Source organism: Drosophila elegans, unplaced genomic scaffold (assembly GCF_018152505.1).
Source record: "Drosophila elegans isolate 14027-0461.03 unplaced genomic scaffold, ASM1815250v1 contig_397, whole genome shotgun sequence".
Classification (NCBI taxonomy): domain Eukaryota; kingdom Metazoa; phylum Arthropoda; class Insecta; order Diptera; family Drosophilidae; genus Drosophila; species Drosophila elegans.
In genome coordinates, this window is record NW_024545782.1 from 701,829 (window position 1) to 722,577 (window position 20,749).

The 20,749-nt window shown below is 38.0% G+C and overlaps 1 protein-coding gene across 2 annotated transcripts; it reads left to right on the forward strand.

Moving 5' to 3' along the window:
• The first annotated feature begins 580 nt into the window (after positions 1-580).
• LOC108141776 (peroxisomal acyl-coenzyme A oxidase 3) lies at positions 581-19,491 on the forward strand. Of its 2 annotated transcripts, none has more exons than XM_017265290.2 (9): positions 581-766; positions 905-1,061; positions 1,211-1,348; positions 1,407-1,897; positions 1,959-2,436; positions 8,408-8,678; positions 18,642-18,796; positions 18,861-19,151; positions 19,210-19,491. In XM_017265290.2, the coding sequence occupies exons 1-9, from the start codon at positions 747-749 to the stop codon at positions 19,318-19,320; spliced, it is 2,112 nt and encodes a 703-aa protein (XP_017120779.1). In that variant the 5' UTR covers positions 581-746; the 3' UTR covers positions 19,321-19,491. The 2 variants fall into 2 exon arrangements, with proteins under 2 accessions (XP_017120779.1, XP_017120770.1); XM_017265281.2 differs by having other exon boundaries at positions 582-766; positions 902-1,061.
• The last annotated feature ends 1,258 nt before the right edge of the window (positions 19,492-20,749 follow it).

A 20,749-nucleotide genomic window follows, 5' to 3' on the forward strand; every position in this document is an offset into this window, starting at 1 on the left:
TAGAATTTAGCTAATGCTACTCCGACATCTGAGTGGCACAAACAGCTGATCTGGGCTTGTTTACTTTTGAATTTTCGGAAATCAAAACGACATGAATTCAAAATCATGAATATGAGTTTACGAGTTTACGGATATCTTTAACATCCATAATGCGACCGAGGCATTTGTCCACTTGGACGTGAAGGAACGTGAAGGACGTGGAACTAACAAACTATCGTTGAAAATAGGTATTTTCCGGTATTTTTTCTGAAATTGTTTGGGGCAAATGATTTTTAATCGCATTTATTTTAAATGCGGCGTTTAGCCTTTTGGGATTCCCTGTGTAAATAAATGCGCTAATGGAATCAGGCTATAGGTAAATGCACATTAGGCTAAATGCGTTTTAATGCGCCAATGGAATCATGCTATTAAAGCCGACTGTAGAAATTGGTTTTGATGTGTTACGATTAATTCGTATTAACAATTATTTGTGCTCAACCAAAAATGGAATAAAATAACAAAAGTAAGTAAAATCCATAACACTGTTTATGTATGTACATATGTACATATGTTATCGGTGAAATTTAAAGCGAAGCAGAATCGTATCTTATCCGCTGCCGATGCATGGGTGGACCTGAAGTATGGATTACTTATCTCTGGCAATTGGACATTGGCTAGTTATACAATAATGAAAGTTGCTGGACTTTTGAGCAGTTCGAGCCTGGCGTTCGAAATAACCACAACAGTAGGCAGAATCGTATTCAAACATGGTTGCATTGAGCACAAAGTAAGTACTTCTGCCCGTCCCTCACTTCGTCTTCTACCAAATGTCAGTAGCCAATGCGATGGCAAGTAAAAACGGCACTGAAAGTGATCAAGGCCGTCTGAATCAAATGCTGACCGCTCTGGGCTTTAATTATAGCAGCCGCCGGGAGGACCAGCCAGTAACTAACATCCTCGATGACAAGCGGATCTTTCCAGAGTTCCGCGGCGGACCTTTGGACGAGTACCGTCAGCGAGCGAGTTTCTGCTACAAGCGCATGAGTGTTCTGCTCGAGGGCGAGGAGCACATCCGGCTGAAGGTAATCACCAAATTCAGTAAGCAGCGCGGGCGGTGGGTTCGAAGTGCAGACATCTTTGTGTATTGCCATTGGTGTTGCACGCAACAATCTAATCGCGCAGCGCTTAATTGCGCCTTAAGTAATCCGTTTACATGTCGCTTCGCCCTTAGCACAAAGTTTGGCAGTGGATGGAGCAGCACCCCGACTTCCAGAGGGAGCCAGAGGACTCAACCCTGGAACGCGTCCGCGAGCTGGCCAACAAGCGCCAGCATCTTCTCTGGGAGCAACAGTTTTACGGCGTCAACGAGGTGGGATGCGTCAGATACAGCTAAGAGACGAAGCTATTTAATCTTGTTGTACTTTTAGTACTTGGGATCGCCGCACCTACTTTTGGCTTTCGGTCAGGCCATCTTTAGCTATGACTTCAGCACCTCGGTTAAGTTTGGCCTGTCAACGGGCATGTTCCCAAGCACCCTGGTCTCGAACGGATCTGGCCGCCTTGGCAAGTATGTGGCCAAAATTGCCGACAACCGCATTCTAGGAGCCTACGCCCTTACTGAGATATCTCACGGCACCAATGCACTTGGCATGCGCACCCGGGCCACCTACGACATAAAAAGAAAGGAGTTCATTATCCACACGCCGGACTTTGAAGCGGCCAAGTGTTGGGTCGGCAACCTGGGTAAGACCTGCACCCACGCCATTGTTTACGCACAGTTGTTCGTTCCTGACAACAAGCATCAGGGCTTGCAGGCCTTCCTTATTCCCATAAGGGACGAGCGTACTTTGCTACCCTTTCCCGGCGTTACAGTCGGTGACATGGGCGAGAAGATCGGTCTAAACGGCATCGACAACGGGCAAGTTACCTCACTTATATGTATTAAAGAGCAGAAATAAATTCGGCTTCTGTCATTGCAGCTTTGTAATGTTTAACCAGTATCGTATCCCAAAAGCTAATCTGCTTTCCAAAACCGGCGACATCGATGAGCAGGGCAACTACACCAGTCAAATTAAGGACGAGCGTAAGCGACTTGGAGCCTCTCTAGGTGCCCTCTCCGCGGGCAGGGTCAACATCACTGCTATTACGTACGTTGCTTTGAGCAAGGCGGTAACAATCGCCACCCGCTATGGGGCCAGCAGGCGGCAGTTTGGCCCTTCTAATAGCCCTGCGGAGTGGCCCGTAATTGAGTACCAATCTCAGCAATACCGGCTTATTCCCCACTTGGCCACCGCGATCGCACTGCGTGTTGTTACGCTCTGGGTAGGCAAGGAAAACGTAGATTTGACCATGAAGGGCTTCACCGGTGAGGACACGTCGCAGGCGGGCATGGAGATCCACGCCATTTCTTCGGCTCTTAAGCCGGTGGCTACATGGGCAGCGAGGGATGGCATCCAGGTAAGCTGATCAAATGTTTTTAAACTAGCCGGTTTTACGGAAATATCGGGGAGATATATAATAATTTTTTATTCATGATTTCGTTCCAAGTTAGTTTCATGTTTCTTTTTCATATCTGCTTCATCCACTCTTAAATTTTTCGGGTGCTTATAGATATATTCCAAGCGTTGTCACGTTTCACTTCCGAAGGATTCACACAAATTCGAATTTCCCAGACCAGTTCCAGTTTTCACTTCCGAAGGATTCACCCGGAATCTAAATTCCCTCTGCTAATTCTCTGTTAACTTCCGTAAAAATCTCACGGAAACTTTGCGTCAAGCAATTGGCTGGCGGATTCAATTTCACAAGAACAGCAATTAATTGATTTAAAATAAGTTAAAGTTCAGATGATATTTATACCCTTGCAGAGGGTATTATAATTTCAGTCAGAAGTTTGCAACGCAGTGAAGCAGACGTTTCCGACCCTATAAAGTATATATATTCTTGATCAGCATCACTAGTAGAGTCGATCTAGCCATGTCCGTCTGTCCGTCCGTCTGTCCGTCTGTCCGTCTGTCAGTCTGTCCGTCTGTCCGTCTGTCCGTCCGTTTATATGCAAACTAGTCTCTCAGTTTTAAAGCTATCTGCATGAAACTTTCCCAAAAGTTGTCTTTCTATTGCAGGTAGTATATAAGTCGGAACGAGCCGGATCGGACGACTATAGCATATAGCTCCCATAGGAACAATCGGAAAAATAATTGAAAAAAAATTATAACTTTGCTGTTTTTTAATTTTTTGTTTTGTTCTTCGACATAAAGCAATGGTTAAATATTTCAGAATTATGGTTAAAATTTCATCAAAATCGGACGACTATAGCATATAGCTCCCATAGGAACAATCGGAAAAATAATTGAAAAAAATTGTAACTTTGCTGTTTTTTAATTTTTTGTTTAGTTCTTCGACATACTGCAATGGTTAAATATTTCAGAATTATGGTTAAAATTTCATCAAAATCGGACGACTATAGCATATAGCTCCCATAGGAACAATCGGAAAAATAATTGAAAAAAAATTATAACTTTGCTGTTTTTTAATTTTTTTTTTAGTTCTTCGACATACAGCAATGGTTAAATATTTCAGAATTATGGTTTAAATTTCATCAAAATCGGACGACTATATCATATAGCTCCCATACAAATAATAAAAATATATAAAAGAACAATCAAATAATTAAGCTGCAAATCGTCATAGCTTCAATGTTTTTAAACATATTCGCAAGTAAATCATAATTTTAATGTTTTCAAAAATATTTAATTCTAGCGATAGCTGCAAGGGTATATGAACTTCGGCTTGCCGAAGTTTGCTTTCTTTCTTGTTTTTCTTTATTCTGTGGTTCAACCCTATAACGGCACATTTACTAATGAAGAATTTTTTTTTCCCGATCTCTACAAGGACCGAAATCAAGTCACGTCAACCACGCAACGATTTTTTTGATTACCCCGATTTACAGGCTTGTATCTCGGCGAACATAAATTTATTTTATTATTTTTTTATCAGGTTTCTAGATTAAAATACCCCTTTAATTCGAAAGTAAAATGATTTGTAGTATGTAGTAGCTGTTTTGTGGTGTTTTTGAAAAATTTCTGTTGGTCTGAGTTGTGATTTTACACCGAACAAACAAAAAAGGTAGCGGAAGCTTATATTGCAGGTATTAAAAAAAAATAAAATTACCATAAAATGGTCAAAATGGTGTTTTTAAACTTGGTAAGCCCAATAACTCGAAAACGCCTCAATCAATTGCTCTGAAATTTTATCACGAGTTTCTTAAATATATTTTTAGTATTTAATCGAAGATTTTTCTCACTGTTAAATATTTTTTTATAAACAAATTAAAGTCAAAATTTTGGTAAAAATCAATTTTTTTTTTTTTAAAACTTAAATTTGATAATTTACTAGATTTAAGTCTTTTTTCAGAGAAACTCTCGGAGATCATCTGTAGCTTCTTTCCAAATAAATATTGATACTAAGTCTAATATATATTAAATATACTAAATACTAAACTAACTTCTAACTATACACACTATTATTTTTTTTAATTGAATCTCTTGACTCGGGTTGGTAAAATACTCGTCGGTTATTTACTTGCTTGGATCCGATGCGCCGTTGAAAAGTTGTTCAAAAAAGACTTTTTAAGTATATCTCAAAACGAACATTTTTGAGCATCTGTCGGTTTTACAAAATTTTACGGACTTGTTTTAGAATCCTGGACAAAGTGTTGTTTTGTGTTGGGCAGGTCGTTAGAAAAAAAGTTAATTTAACGACTTTTTGAAAAACTAGCTTATTTAGCGTAGAATAGCTTAAATTGGTAAACTTAGCTTTGCTACAACTTCTAAGTTAGTAAAGCACACAGTATTAACAAATTGGCTCCAAATAAAATAGTTTAAAATTTTTTTTATTTTTATTTATTTATTTTGTTTTTTTTTTATTTATTTAAAAAACGGCCTTAACGATTTTTGTACGATTTTGTGAGTATATGTATAGCCCTTGAGATTTCTCATGTCTTGAAATTGAAAGTTATTAAGCAACAAAAACGACAACTTTTTTCGAGCTCAGAGTAAAAAATATATCACCAATTATGCGAAATAAAGGTTAGAAGATAAGAAAGAAGTTTATACACCCTTGCAGCTATTGGAACAATTAAATATACTTTAACATAATTTCATTTATGTGCATTTATTGAAAACAGTAAAGCTTTGAAGGTTTTCCGCTGAATTATTTGGAAGCTTTATGATATTGTTGTCCAATTTTAATAATATTAAAACCCTTATTCTAAAATAATAAACCATTACTATAATAATTATAAAAGCTTTAATTTTTTTTTTTTAAACAGTGGGAGCTATATGAGATAGTCGTCCGATCTTAACAAAATAAAAACCGTAGTTTCAGAAATACTAAATATTTAATGTACCTCATGGAATTTAATATTTACAATATGGAAAAATAGCTAAGATTAAATTTTATATCGTTTATGGGTCCTTAAAAAAATGTGGTTAAAACCTTGTACACAGAAGACTTAGTTTGACAATGTATAATATAGTCGTTCGATTCAGTCCGCTTCGACTTATATAATACTTGTAATAGAATAAAGACTTTTGGAAAAGATTCATCAAATAGCCTTAAAACTAAGAGACTAGTTTGCGTAGAAAACGGACGGACAGATGGACGGACAGACGGAAATGGCTAGATTGACTCTGCTAGTGATCCTGATCAAGAATATATATATTTTATAGGGTCGGAGATGTCTCCTTCACTGCGTTGCAAACTTCTGACTGAAATTATAATACCCTCTGCAAGGCTATAAATATTACTGTTTATGCAAGTTTATTTTAACTTTTATTTAAATCATTTAATGTAATAACGTCAGTCTTATGGCACCCTTAAATTAAAATTGGTTTTTTGGTAAAAATTTTAGCTCGTTTGTCACGGGTTGCAATCATGCTAGATAGGTAAAATGTTGTATTTTCATACTTTTTTGCTTTTATAAAAAAATAAAAAAGTATGCATTTTAAAATGTAAAAAACCATTTATTTCGTCTTATTAGGGACATTGTGGTAAATGTACAAATCAACAGAATTACTTAGGGCTATGCACCTATAACAGTATTACATATATACCACTGGGTCCACTGGGTAAGGACCAAAACTTCATAAACGCTATCGTAAACAATAGTTAAGCGAAACTTAAACGTGGTTGGTTATAAATTTTTATAAGACAATGTTTTTGATATCTTTTTTTTGATATTTGATATTTTTTGATATCTACCCGACTTAGATATTGTGTTATAGAAATTTCGAGTTTTCACTTCGATTTATGTGTTAGAATAGAGATCAATGAAACCAAAACATAAAAAAACATAACATTGACAAAAAAAAAAAAAACAAAACAATAAAATTAACTGTTTTGCTAGGCTGGTATTTGAACCCGGCACCTGTATGGCTACCCAACGTTTGATGTACAGTGCATTTAAACACTGAGCTATCAAGAGTGAAATCTCGCGAAATATTGCAAACGGGATCAAAAGTGAGCATCAGCTGGACATAAAGGTGAAATAATATGACCCCGTTTGACATTTACCGAGACTTCAGTCTACGCTCGTTGATTTGTATCATTTTAAGTTCGTTTAGGAACAGTTTACGAAAGTTTTGTTTTTTCTATCATATTTGTGTCTACTAGGTAGGGCTACAATATAATATACTAATGATTGCTTGGGGCTGCTACAATATTTTTGCTTTGAAGAATATTTAATTTTTGAAATAGCTGCAAGGGTATACAAGCTTCGACTTGCCAAAGTTTGCTTCTTTTCTTGTTTTTTTTTTTTTAATGCCATACCCCGTTTAATCATTTTAAAATTTTATTAGGCTAAAAGAAGTTGTAGCCTATTTTTATGAACTTTTTGTCCCTTAATCTTGCTATTAGCTATTATCTTTATATCTCATCCAATTTATGACCTGTTTCTTTTCTAAATAAAACCTTACCTCCTTAAAAGTTTACTTTCATTGGGATTAAATGTCTTGATGGGGTCGGTTTAAAACAGTAAACGAAATGTTGGAGCAAACTTCCCAATCAGTTTTTGTATTCGGTAAAGGTTTTAACATATCTTTCTACTTTACCGACTGTCAGGATATGGTGTGCGGTTGATCTAATGTTGGTAATTTTTAGGTTTTTGCACCGTTGACCGTACTTTATAATAAAAAAATTGAATTGTACCTTTTGCTACAGTACTTGCATTCATGTCTGGTATTGATACGGCTTCAAGTTATTTCGTTAAGTCACGTATTATGTAATTGGGTACTCAGTTCCTTGCTTTTATTTTATTTTTGCAGTAGTTGAGTAGTAGTAGTATTTATTTTTGCTAGTGTTTTCCTTCTTCTTTGGGCTCGTCATGTGACGTAGACAGAATTACTTCCGGATCGTACAAATATGGGAGCTATCGGAAAAAATAAATAAAACTTGGCTGGTTTCAATTATTTAAGATATTGTGGCTGAACATTTAAGAATAACGGTTTTAAATTAGAAAGAAGACGGGATAATTTATCAAATAGTTACAATTGAACCAATATCAAAAATATAAAAATGTATGAGAAAAAATTATATTAAATTATAACTTTGTTGTTTTTCAATTTTTTTGATATTTAGATATTAATTTTAAGGGTTTTAGTTTCATTAAAATCTGACAACTATGAGCCTTATGGAGAATAAATAAAAAAATTGTACTTATTTTATAACATTTAACATTTTTTTCAATAGATTTGGATATATTTCTATACGAATTCAGAATTAGGATTTTAAATTTATTAAAATCGGACACGAGGTAATATAGCTGCCATAGGAGCGATCAAGTAAATTATGGGAATATAGGAATATATGAATATGATATTATTGTTTTTAAATACATATATTTCATTTTTGGAATAGCTCCAGGGGTACATAATCTTGGGCTTGCCGAAAATAAATCTCACTGTTGCATAAGTTTTTTCCAAAGCATTTTCGTAAAAAAAAATTGACCGTGGTTATTTTAACTAAACGTGTTAAAAGTCTAGCGAATTGTAAAAGGTATTGGTTTTGACTAATCAAACACAAGCAAAATCCCTTGATGCTTTACACTTACACTTTACACTGATACTTGTGAAGTGATTGTTGACTTGAAAAACTCACAGCTGGTGAAACAATTCCTGTTTAAATTGCGGGGAAAACAACGTGATGTATTAATATTAGTTTTTGCGTGCCAGAATGGTTATTTAATACTGGTGCCAAGGTAGTTAACAAAGTTTGGCTGGTTACAGAAGGCATTATTAAAAGGGTATTCAGGGAAACTATTATTATTGCCTTTATATTTAGTAATAACTTATTAATATCATATTTAAATAAATAATGCAAAACCTCAAAAATATTTTTTAAAAATTAAATTTATATTTGACAATCTTATGTTCAGGAGTGCCGTGAGGCCTGTGGGGGACATGGCTACCTAAAGTCTTCTGGCTTAGGTGACCTCCGAAACGACAACGATGCAAACTGCACTTATGAGGGCGAGAACAATACGCTTATCCAGCAAGCATCCAATTGGTTAATCAGTCTACGACGCAATAACGCCGATTTCGTGGCCGTCTCTCCGTTGGAAACAGTGTCCTTTCTCAAGGATATGGATGACTTACTGCAAAGCAAGGCCCAGGAGCGCACGCCTGCCGAATCCATGAATGCGCTTAGTGAGTATGGCTTAAGTTATTAAACATAATACAAATATTGATACAGTTGAGTACAACCTTTATAATGAAAGCGATTTCGCGGACCACACAAAATAGCTACTTAAAAATTTATTGATTAGGATTCTTCCAAAACATAATGCAAGCTTAGTTTAAAAGCTAGAAAAACCCGCAAGTGTCTTTATATATGTGAACGCAGATCTTGTTTAAAAACGCTGTTGATTGGACGTCTATTTTCCATACATGTCATAAAAACGATCAGGTCAATGTAAAGTTTTCTATTTTTATAGACATTTTTTTACTTCTCTATTATAGCTATGGTATTAAGATATAATTTTTTAAGAAGTAGTTTTTATTGGTACACCGATCATGCTAAAGCCGATCTGACGCCGATATCTTATGTCTATCGCGGCACCGAAAATTTAAAAAATTTTGTGGTAACAAAGAATTATTTGAGTTTACTAAAGCTCTGTCTTGCTAAAAAGATGGTGTTAGACCCAGTATGTTGTCTTTATCCCATTGCCTTCGTATTTCTGATTTACGTACTGTTATTATCAATTTTCCGTATGAGTTCAAGGGTATTAAAACTTAAGCTTGTAAAAGTTCTTTTTAACGGTACAATTCTAACACTTATAATTTACAAACGACAAGTTTTTAGAAACAATAGGTTTAAATTACCTAATAAACAATTCAATTCTAATTATAATATAGTTAAAGTTAATTCTTGTATGTGTGCAATTTGTTTTGTCTTAAACTGCGTGGCAGTTTATCGTTTGGAAGTTGGTTCAATAAGCTTATTGCGTCAATAAATTATTACCGTTCAAAAATCTGGGATCTTTATACCCTTGCAGAGGGTATTATAATTTCAGTCAGAAGTTTGCAACGCAGTGAAGGAGACGTCTCCGACCCTATAAAGTATATATATTCTTGATCAGCATCACTAGGCGAGTCGATCTAGCCATGTCCGTCAGTCCGTCCGTCTGACGGACGGACGCGTTTCTACGCAAACTAGTCTCTCAGTTTTAAAGCTATCTGCATGAAACTTTCCCAAAAGTTGTCTTTCTATTGCAGGTAGTATATAAGTCGGATCGAGCCGGATCGGACGACTATAGCATATGGGAGCTATATATAGGAACAATTGAAAAAATAAATAAAAAATATTATAACTTTGGTGTTTTTAAATGTAATAGTGTTTTTAAATGATATAGTAATGGTTAAATATTTCAGAATTACGGTTTAAATTTCATCAAAATCGGACGACTATAGCATATAGCTCCCATAGGAAAAATCATAAAAAAAAATTTTAAAAATTATACCTGGTGTTTTTTAATTTTTTTTTTAGTTCTTCAAGATAAAGTAATGATTAAATATTTCAGAATTACGGTTTAAATTTCATCAAAATCGGACCACTATGGCATATAGTTCCCATAGGAACAATCCTATAGCTGCCATAGGAACTATCGAATAATTAAGCTTTAAACATACACGCAAGTAAATCATAATTTGAACGTTTTAAAGAGTATTTAGTTTTTTAAGTAGCTGCAAGGGTATACGAACTTCGGCTTGCCTAAGTTTGCTTCCTTTCTTGTTTTGAATAATAATGTTTGCTCTTCGCGAAGCTAGAATAGTTTTGTTCTCTAGTGAAAATTACTTTTAATAATTAAATTAGCACTCTCATTTTCCTCCAGTCTGCCAAATGGAGTTCAAATATTTTGTGCGAAATCTAGCAACATGTTCAAATCGGTGCAGATTAAAAATAAATCTTTTAATACTGTTGTAGACCAATTTAACTTTGTGTTGGCTGATTAAATAACAGTTTGCAAATATTTTCATTCCATAGGTAAGCGTTTGGATCAGGCAGGATATGGCAAGCAATTAATATATGTTTGTGAGCAGAAATTTTTTAACATTGGTCTTTCCAACAGCTTTTTCGAGGTACTCAATAGGCATGTTATTTAGAACTACTAAAGGTTGGCTTATATGGACAAGTTCGTTATTACATATATTTACACAACCATTTATCAGACGACGCCTCACATTCATCAGTATATGATCTGCGTACATATGAACTTTACAAATAGAAAACACGGAGGCAAGGTCATAAAGAGTGAACAACAACGGACCAAGAACGGAACCTTGAGGCATATCACGTCCTGTAGTCAAGTAGTACTAAAAACTTCACATAGGACTTATCAGCATATTCGATATTTTCAGGATTTATGAAGTGTACTGCGGTTTTTTCCGAATCCGAATTGACAATTATTTAGAGGTGCATTTTCATGCACAAATAATTTGGGCTGTCATTATGTTTTCAAAGGCCTTTGATAAATAAGGCAGGATAGCAATGGGCCTATATTCTTTATTTGCCTTAAGAATGGGTACAATTTGAGCGATTTTCCAATAGTTTGGAAACTTAGACGTTTTAAAGGCAGTGTTGTAAATATGAGTAATAAATCGCACAATTTTCGGAAGCAATAAATTTATAAATTTGTGGTTATATCGTCAAGTCCAACTGACAAGCACTTTTTACTGACTGACACACAGAAATCTAAACCTTTTTTCAAACAGCTCTTCCGGAAATCTTTTTCAGCTTATAAATCAATCTGCAAAAAAGGAAAGTTGTGAAGTTTTCCCCGATCTGAAAACTTACGCAACCAGAACAGGGTGAGATCCACCAAATCACAGCCGCAAAAATCCCTTTGTGGAAAGGCGCTTTATTTTCGCACTCCAAGCACCCCTCTGCTAGTCGGAGGAGGCAGGGCCTAGGGGGTTAATCCCGCGCTTTCCACATCGAAGTTCTTTGTTGCTGTTTTTCCACTGCCTATAGTTTTCCTGCCTTACTCTCCCCAAACCAGCAAACGACCCAAGCTATTAAGCTGATAGTGTTGAGTGACTCTGCTGATTAAAAAAAAACCCCTCCCGCCAAGGCGAAATAGTTTGGAAATACGTCGGCAGGCAACTAGAGGAAAAGGCAAGGATCCCATTGCCACCCAACCCCACCGCTTAGCGGCGTCTGGTAAAAAAGGGGCACTGGGGACCGATCATGGACGGTGAAAGCTCCATGGGGCGCCGGAAGGAAATTTCTCGGTCACCGGGAGATCTATACCGTTTGTATTACCAATTAAGGAGTCGAAGGCAGGGTTAGCGGGAAGAGGCGCAACAACGAGGCCTTCCAATGGACGCCACGGCGGAAATCGGCTGCCTCCAGGCGTTCGACAAGTGACCAAAGGTTGGTCGAACACCCCCACCATCAGCGGCGCCGGTTCTGGCGAGGGACAAGTTCCCATTTGAGCGGGTTGGCGAAAGCGAGACGCCAAAAAGGAGCAGGGATACTAAGAGCCCTTCAAGCCCCGAGAAGCAGGCAAAGAAGACTAAGTGCCAAAAGTGAGAATAGTGTATAGTGAAGAAGCCGGCAGTTCGCAACATCAATCAGTGCATGAAAGATACTTTGATGAGCATCAAGGAAATCCAGCTTTAATGTATATAAATATATATAAGATTGGAGGAGGCAGAGGCTGCAAAAGGGCGATCGGCCACGCACACAACGTCGGATTTGGCGGCTTACAGCCAAGTGGTTAGGGAGGCAAACCAGGGCCAGAGACAACAAAGTCTTCTTTGCTGGAGATTAGGGCGCGTCCGAGATTGTCCGGGCAGACGGCTCCGCGCAATGCGGATGGACTGATCAAAAGAGTCCGCCCTGACGCCCTTGCTATATATAGCTGGGCAGAAGGCCACTCATACAACGAATTTGTCAACAAGGTAACGAGGAGAGAGGACAGGTGCAACTGCCGGGTTCGGGAAAGATCGGGCAAACGGCGCTGTTATAAGTGTCTGGAGTTTGGGCATATAGCGGTGCAAGAGTGGAGTAGATCGCAGCGACTGTGATCTAAAGTGCTGCAAACCGGGGCATCACAAGATGCCCTATGAGTAAAAAACCGTCAGAAAAGTGAAGATCCTGCAAGTCAACATAAACCACTGCGGTGCCGCTCATGATCTACTAAAGCAGACTGTGCGTGAAATCCAAGCCGATGTGACGATAATCGGCTCGCTGATTACAAAAAGACTCCTGGGCCGGACTACGTACTGGATACTACGAAGTCTGCGGCTATCTTAACGATTGGGTCATCCCGGCCACATCACTTGCGAGCCGGTTCGTTTTTCATTCGAGCTACGGTGAACGAGGTTTCCATCTACAGCTGCTACCTGCCACCACGCCTCTCTTTTCAGGAGTTCGCGGAAGTTTGGACGAACTGGTGGACGACGCAAGGGGAGGCGAAACGTAATCATCGCTGGCGATTTTAACGCGTGGACCGTGGAGTGGGGTCTGCACGAAAGCCACACTTAAAGCCATTGCGTCACTTGACGTAGCTATACTAATTCCGGATCGGATCACACATTTAGCAGAGTAGGAGCCGGCTCCGTTGTGGACCTTACATTCTGCAGAAGCTCACTTTTTTCACAAGCCCGATGGCGCCTCAGTGAAACCTACACTGCAAGCGACCACAAGGCCATCATCTGCGACATAGCGTGCGGTCGGCTAGCTACAGCTGCCCCAACAAACAGACGCTTTAATCCAAAGACGTTCCAGTAGGACGCGTTTCTCAGAGGATGAATAGATCCTGAAACGGTTGAGCACGCGGAAAGCAGCTCGGCTCATCTTATGGGAGCCATGGTGACGGCATGCAGAGCCAGCATGAGGGAAACAAGGAGCCACCATCGGAATCTAGAACCAGTTTTCTGGTGGACTGGGGAAATAGCGGAAGCGCGCAGCGACTGTCTGAGTGCCAGAAGTCGGCAGCATAGGGTGAGAGGTCGTCCAAATCTCGAGCTTAGGAGGCAGGAGTACGCCGAGAGCCGCAGGACTCTAAAAAAACTTATTAAGCAATCCAAGAAGAAGTGCTTTCTGGAACTTCGAGACTCAGCTGAGTAGGAGAAGCTTCCCACATAAAGACGATCGTAGAGCACCTAAATCCAACAGTGGCAAACGTTCCACTGCGCGCAGACCACACCACCGATCAGAATCCAGTCGGATGAAATCAGGAAGGTAGCCAGGGATATTCCCTCAAGGAAAGCACCAGGTCCGGACGGAATCCCAGATACTGCTGTGAAGCTAGCCATGATCGAGCACCCAGAAGTTTTCGCCAACGCCTTTAATCATTGTCTAGCGGAAAATACCTTCCCGGAGCGGTGAAAGATTCAAAAGGTGGTTCTGCTACCTAAGCCGAACAAAGCACCGGAGGACCCGTCTTTATACAGGCAAATATGCCTGATTGACCACACAGGCAAGGCACTGGAACGATGCATCAGTCACAGACTGCAAGCGGCAATTTCAGCAGCCGGGGACCTGTCACCCATGCATTTGCGATATCAGCAAATGCATTATATCGTAATTATAAATATTGCAACGTGGCCGGTACAAGAATCCAATTTTCTTTGTTGTAAATATATTTAAAATTTCTTCAACAACTGGAGCGGAGAACGCAAGAGCCCATCTGTGGTGACTCGTCAAAAGCTTCGAAACCTTTTTGGGATGTTTTAATGCATCCACCTCATAGTTCAGACATCGCCCCAAGTGATTATGATTGTTTTCGGCTATGCAAAATTTTGCTATGGGCAAAAATTAAGTTTGTTCACGCCAAGTAGGCGTATTTTAATTTCTGGCAGTGTAGAGCGCCAGTTCATCCAGATGTCTCCATTAACTGTCGCTCTCCCGCTCCAACTCTGCCCCAAGTCTCCGCTCTACTCAGGGGCGCATTAGCTATCAAAGATATTGAGAATTATAAGTGGGGCACCATGGTACATACGGAATAAAAATATACACTAGAGTTTGTGGATGAATTCGTACGGATAACAACCATATTGGAATTTTTGGGTACATTTTTACGTAATCGTAGTTTATTATTTCTAGAAAATTTCTAGCATGAATATTGTAGAAGGGACCCAAAATAATTTATTAGTTAATTAGTGGGGAACTGAACAGTATATATGCTTACACTGACGCACTGATGGATTTTTTGATCGTTTCCTAATTATAATGGATAGTTAAAATTAATCGGTAAAAATTAAGGAATATATTTTTTATATTGTAAAAAAAAATTATTGTGGGCCCTTGATCCACTTTGCGCTTGTTGGAAACTTTGGAAGCTGGAGGACGTCCGCAAGAAATGTGCGAACGCACAGCAAAGGGAGATACAGAAAGTATCTTAGTACCTATAGTACACAGCTCAGTGGATTGTCTGTTATGTCACTGGGAAACTGGGCCAAGCTCAAGAAGATAAAAAAAATCGAGCTCAAGTATCCTATATGGAGCAACGCTCTCCAAACAGCAAACGATAGCCACTGTGGAAAACTAAATCAGGCATATGTCTACAGATGGAAAGTGAATAGTCTTTACATACACAGACATTAGATTGGGCTCGCAGCAACGAAGAGAGGGCAAAATCATTTGCCGCCCATCTAGAAAACGTATACAAAGCAATTCCAGCAACGAATATCTTTGTGCTTTTATAATAAACAATCCTTAAGCTATCGTATTTCAATCAAAAGAAATAACAAGAGTCAAAGAGTCTAAAAAAGCGCCGGGCCACGATTTCATCTCCCCTAAAATGATTATAGAATGGCCGTGCTGTGCAGCAAGTTTTGCTCACCACAATATTTAACAACATGATGAAATGGGGCTAATACTTCCACAGAAACCCCATAAAAAATGTACGTCATATCTACAGGAAAGAAACTTCATTTTGAATATCATTCCATTGAAGCTGTACTACCCCAAGGTAGCGTGCTTGTACCGACACTGTAGATCTACTGACAATCAGTCTTACAACAACATCAACATTTGCTGATGATCTAAGTTCCCTGCAACAGCAACGCAAAACTCTTCAGCTCATCTTGTGCTTTTGGAAAAATGCCGATTGGCGCATACATGTAAACGAGAAAAAGTGGAAACGCGTCTCTTTTACTCTAAACAGCTTGCCCTTTTCTATCATTAAAATGACATCTATCATTAAATAACAAATAACTTTTGTACAATGCAGTCCGTTTTCAGGTGTAAATTTTTTTCGAACATAGGGATTTTATTTATATTTATTATGTTCATAGCAACTTTGACATCAAAGCCCTTTTCATAAGGTCCGGCTATTATCTTGTCCATAGGGACTGTTTATTTTATTCATTTACTAATCGCTTGTAATCCTTTGCTATTTTAAATTTGGTTGGTTGATAATCTATTTATCCGGTGTCGAGATACTTGGCCACTGATTGATAATTTTGTTCATTTATATGTAATTAAAGTCTCTTTTATGTTACCCCCTTTTCTGGACGCAACTAAGAATTTGTTTACGCCAATTTGATCTGAAATTTTTTTGTTACCAATTTAAAAAACGGAGTTCGTCCATTAAGAGCGGAGAAGAGCACACTTTTTATTAATTTATTTATTGTAATTCTTATCCTAGCGCTACAAGACAAGCCTTATATAATAATGGAACTAGTCACTCTACTTAGCTACATTCACAGAGAGGAAAAAATTGGTATTTACTTTTTTTTATCCTAAATAAGTGTGAACAATTGACTAGATTTGCTTATAATAGTAAAAATATAATTATTTATGTTATTTTTTTTTTTTTAGTAGTCAAATTATTATTAGGTTAATATTATAATATTATTAGAATTTGTATTATTTTTTTATATTTTTTATATATTTTTTTTTTGTTTTGTTATTTTAGTTTAGTTTAGTGTCCTTAAAGATATTTTAAGATTTCGTTCGTAAAAGTACGTGTGCTTGTGTTATTCTTTAATGAGTTTGGAAGACTATTCCATAGACGGATAGCCGATACGAAGAAATGACGTTCAGAAACTAGGGTCTTGATTCGTGGACAAATAATTTTGTCTGTTCGTCGGGAAGAAGCTATGTAGGTTTATTTTTCAAGCAAATAAATTGGCTCAAGAGTTTCACCAGTTGTTTTAATTATGTGATTGTTGCATGTCAGTTTGTTGTTGAGGGTAATGCCTAAATTGTTTGCATTGTAAACGTATTCAATGGGAACACCGTTAATCACTAAATAAGGCCATGTTTTTAATTCAATCAATTTCTTGTAGATAACAACACACTTAAATTTTCTAGAATTAAGACTGAGGCAATTATCACTATGTGTTGGTTGAGATAAGTTTACATAAGCAAAAACAATACATTCAAAGATTTCTTTAATACTTTTTTCTTTTATAATATTTTCATTGAGGTAACCAGTGATTATTTCATCTGTATACGTCATTGATAATCCAGAAACCACAGTAATGAGTAATCAATATTTTTGCTTTTTTTTATAAATGATGAATCAAATTGCTGTTCAATATGCTCGCCACATAAGATGTCATCATTCCCAGAAAATGTCAAGTGGACCATTCAATTGCCTGCTTACCTTTTTTTAACATCATCGCTTCTTTAAATATATTGTAGTTTTCTTTGATAAGCTGTTCGTTGACGCAGACAGGGGCGGCGGAGCTGAATCCTAGCATGTGTAGGTTAAGTTGTTGTTTGCGCTTGCACCGATAGAACGCAGCAAGGGCACTCTATCCCCCGTTTTTTCCATCCGCAGTAGAATTGGTGGGTCTACATTTCAAGGCTGCTTTCTACGAGCCCGAAAACTGTTTGTAATATTAAGCGGCGGTTTGAGGTTGAGTGCAAAGCACTTTGTGTTGAAAATAAGTTTGATGTTTTCCGTGATGACGCCGTGAGTCCGCAGCTCACAAGCAGTATCAGCGCGCTGACGCGCCGCCAGTTTCATCTCCAATGCCGCAACACGACCGCCAGTTTCATATCCAATGCAGCAACACGACCGTCAAGTGCCTGTAGATCCGCAACTTGATCTTCTGGAGCCTACACTTTCCCATTGAGCTCATTAACAATTCCGGTAACTTCATCAATCCGGTTTATTATATTGTCCAGGATACGTTTTTTTGACTGGCTCAGGTTATCGTTTACTAATTTTGTCTTCTCAACGAATTTAGGGTTTAATAATTCCTCTAAGTTAAGGAAGGATGTATCAGATCATGTCCAGAGAGTTCTCGCTTACGTTTAGAAATCGGTGGTGCCATTTAGAGTTTTATCAACGGTAGCGTAACTGTTGAGTCAACCTTGAACTCTCTTAGACTCCGAAGATGATGCCGCAGAGATTCACTCCTACTAAGGGTGCTAGCACTAGTTGTTAATTTCAACAATTTTCTTAGTTTCAGATTTACGACGTTTACTTTGTTTATGAGCACCAGGTTGTGTTAACCGCGAGTAGTGCAGGTATCACTTTAAACGGTTTCACACTATCTTAAAATTTTGAAATGTTATATATCCTGAAAATTCCTTCAGTTTGTAGAGCGTTTAAAAAAGCGATATCTTATACTTATAATGCTCGCAAATAATATGTTTGAGTCATTTGAACGTGGAAACTTGACAATGTGTGTATGCCGGCAGCGGTCTTATACTGTTCGTTTGGTATTCTGCTGCTAATCAGCATTAGATCAGGATCCAGGTCTCAGCAGCTCTGTCGGGGACGATGAATTTTTCAGAATGATAGCAATTGTTTTACTTTTGCATGTTTGACAAACGACTGGTAAAGTTTATGTCCTCATAAATTTAAATTTGTTACCTGAGTAACGGCTACCTAATAATCGGAGAACTCGACTACTGTGTTACCTCTTGTTTTTTTCCTGGTATAGATAGGACTAGGTAGATTATAAAAGCGAGTTATGAGTTGAGTCACTTAAATCAAAAATGTGCCCGACATGATTTACTTGCTGCAGGACTTTACAATATTTACCCAATACCCGTTTTACCCTTCGACAAAGGGCTATCAACTATATTTAAGCGCTTTAAACAAAATCATACAAATTTAGTGGAAATAATCAACCATCTTTCTGTTTGCCGTTACTTAAAAATATGTTATATTCTATAGATTACACTTTACCCTTTTGTAGATCTTCTAAAGGCTCTTAACTGGCTGACCGCCTGGCAGCTGGAGACGACTGTCAAGCGGGTCGAGCAACAGCAGCGTGAGGGAAAAGATGCGTTTGAAACACGTAACAATATCCAAGTCTTTGCTGCCCAGAAGCTCTCTATAATTTATGGTGAAGTGAGATGTCTAGCCATAGCCTAGACTTAAGAATGGTATTAATCCGGCTCGAAATTTTTTGTAGCGTACCATCTTCTACGTGTTTTATATGTTTGTGTGCAGACTCCCCGCGTCTGCCGAGAAGCATGTGCTGCAGCAGGTTCTCTCTTTTTATGGTGCGCATCTGGTGACCAAGTACTCTGCTGTTTTTTATCGCGGTGGCTACTTTCGCGAAAACTCCCAGCAACTGGACTTGTACGAGCAGGGCATCTTGGAGCTGCTTCCCTTACTAAAAGATGAAGCCATTGCTCTGGTGGATGCTATTGCTCCCACCGACTTCATTCTAAACTCCCCCCTGGGCATGAGCGATGGAAATGTAAGTAGTCTCTTGCATCATACGCCTTTTCTTGCCAACATTTGTTTTTTTTTTGCAGGTCTACCAGCATCTTCAACGCACGATTTTGTCCACTCCGGGTGTGTACGAGCGTCCCCATTGGTGGCGGGACGTTACTTTCAAGGATTATCTTAAGCGCGCCAAATTGTAGTTTCATAGAAACCTACAGCGCTTACATTTGCGGTAGTGGAATATTAAGATTAAGTTCTTAAAATTTGTTCTGCTAAATTGAATTTTTATGTTAATGTGTTTTTCGATTGCAGTTCTTACCAGAATTATATTTTGTTGTAAAAACTATGATAATATATACCTTTGACTTTCATTGAAGAGTGTGTATTTATGGAAGGAGAGCAATCAATTCGAAGCTTCTTCGTAGTTTTAAAATTGAAATAAAATTGTTTTTTAATAACATTTATTAGTTTGAGCGGAACGGACAAAAGTACATTAAGCATTAAGCCATAACAAAACTGGTAGAGTGACGGAGTTGTTATCTTAAATACTTTGAACTTTTGCTAAGCCTAAAAACCGATATACTCGTTACTCGTAAAGTAAAAGTATATATATTCTTGATCAGGATCAATAGCCAATTCCATCTAGCCATGTCCATCTGTCCGTCTATATGAACGTCAAGGTCTCGGAAACTATAAAAGCGGTTTAGGATTTGGCACACAGATTCTACTATTTCTTAGGCAGCGCAAGTTTATTTCAAAATGGAAATAACGCCCACAAATCGCAAAAGTTTGTCATATCACTCTGAGACATGTAAGATCAAAGGTTTTTGACTTTGTGTATTTGTGTCAGCCAAATCTATCGGTAGACACAAAACATTTTTAAAATCGAGCTTTAATTTTAGAAGTAATTAGCAATTATGTTAGGTTATGACGTCATTGCATATTTGAAAAACGGAATTCATGCATCACTAGCCGAGTCGATTTATTCATGTTCATCTGTTCGTGGGCATGAAGATCGGGATCACGGAAACTGTAGAAGCTGGAGATTAAGGAATTAACCCGCAGATTGTAGTTGTGTCTACGCAGCGCAAAATTTTGCCACATCCATTTTAACACACAAATCGCCAAGCTCTCTCCATATCATCGACACCAAAAATGTATCAAATCGAACCATTATTTTAAAAGTTATTAAAAAATTCAGATTAAATTAATTATTTTCAGCGCTCTTTCGTCATAGACTTTCATAGCACTGGAAGTCTCTCGAACGGTGTTCAACACTGCTGCTGTAATTAATAATTATTGATTTTTATACTTTTGCGCTCCGATTAGTGGCAGGACGTTACTTTCAAGAAATATCTTAGCATAAACGGGAATCGTGAATGTAAGCAATTTAAATTAAAAACAGATATAACGCTATAGTCGAGTTCCCCGACTTAGATACCCGTTACTCTCTCAGAAAAAAATCGGGATTTATGTATAAGCAAAAAGCGGGCAGCAGTATGAACATCGAAATCACGGAAACTAATCAAGCTAGAGATTTAGGATTTAAGCTGCAGATCGTACCTACGCAGCGCAAAATTTGACCACATCCTCTTTAATCGCAAAAGTCTGTCGAAACACGGTAGAGAA

What these genes read in the sequence shown, in the direction of transcription:
- LOC108141776 (XM_017265281.2), top strand. Translation starts at nt 747, where the DNA reads ATGGTTGCATTGAGCACAAA. An exon ending in AGTTTTACGGCGTCAACGAG is followed by an intron (nt 1,349 to 1,406) that starts GTGGGATGCGTC and finishes TTGTACTTTTAG; the next exon opens with TACTTGGGATCGCCGCACCT. An exon ending in TGGGCATGAGCGATGGAAAT is followed by an intron (nt 19,152 to 19,209) that starts GTAAGTAGTCTC and finishes TTTTTTTTGCAG; the next exon opens with GTCTACCAGCATCTTCAACG.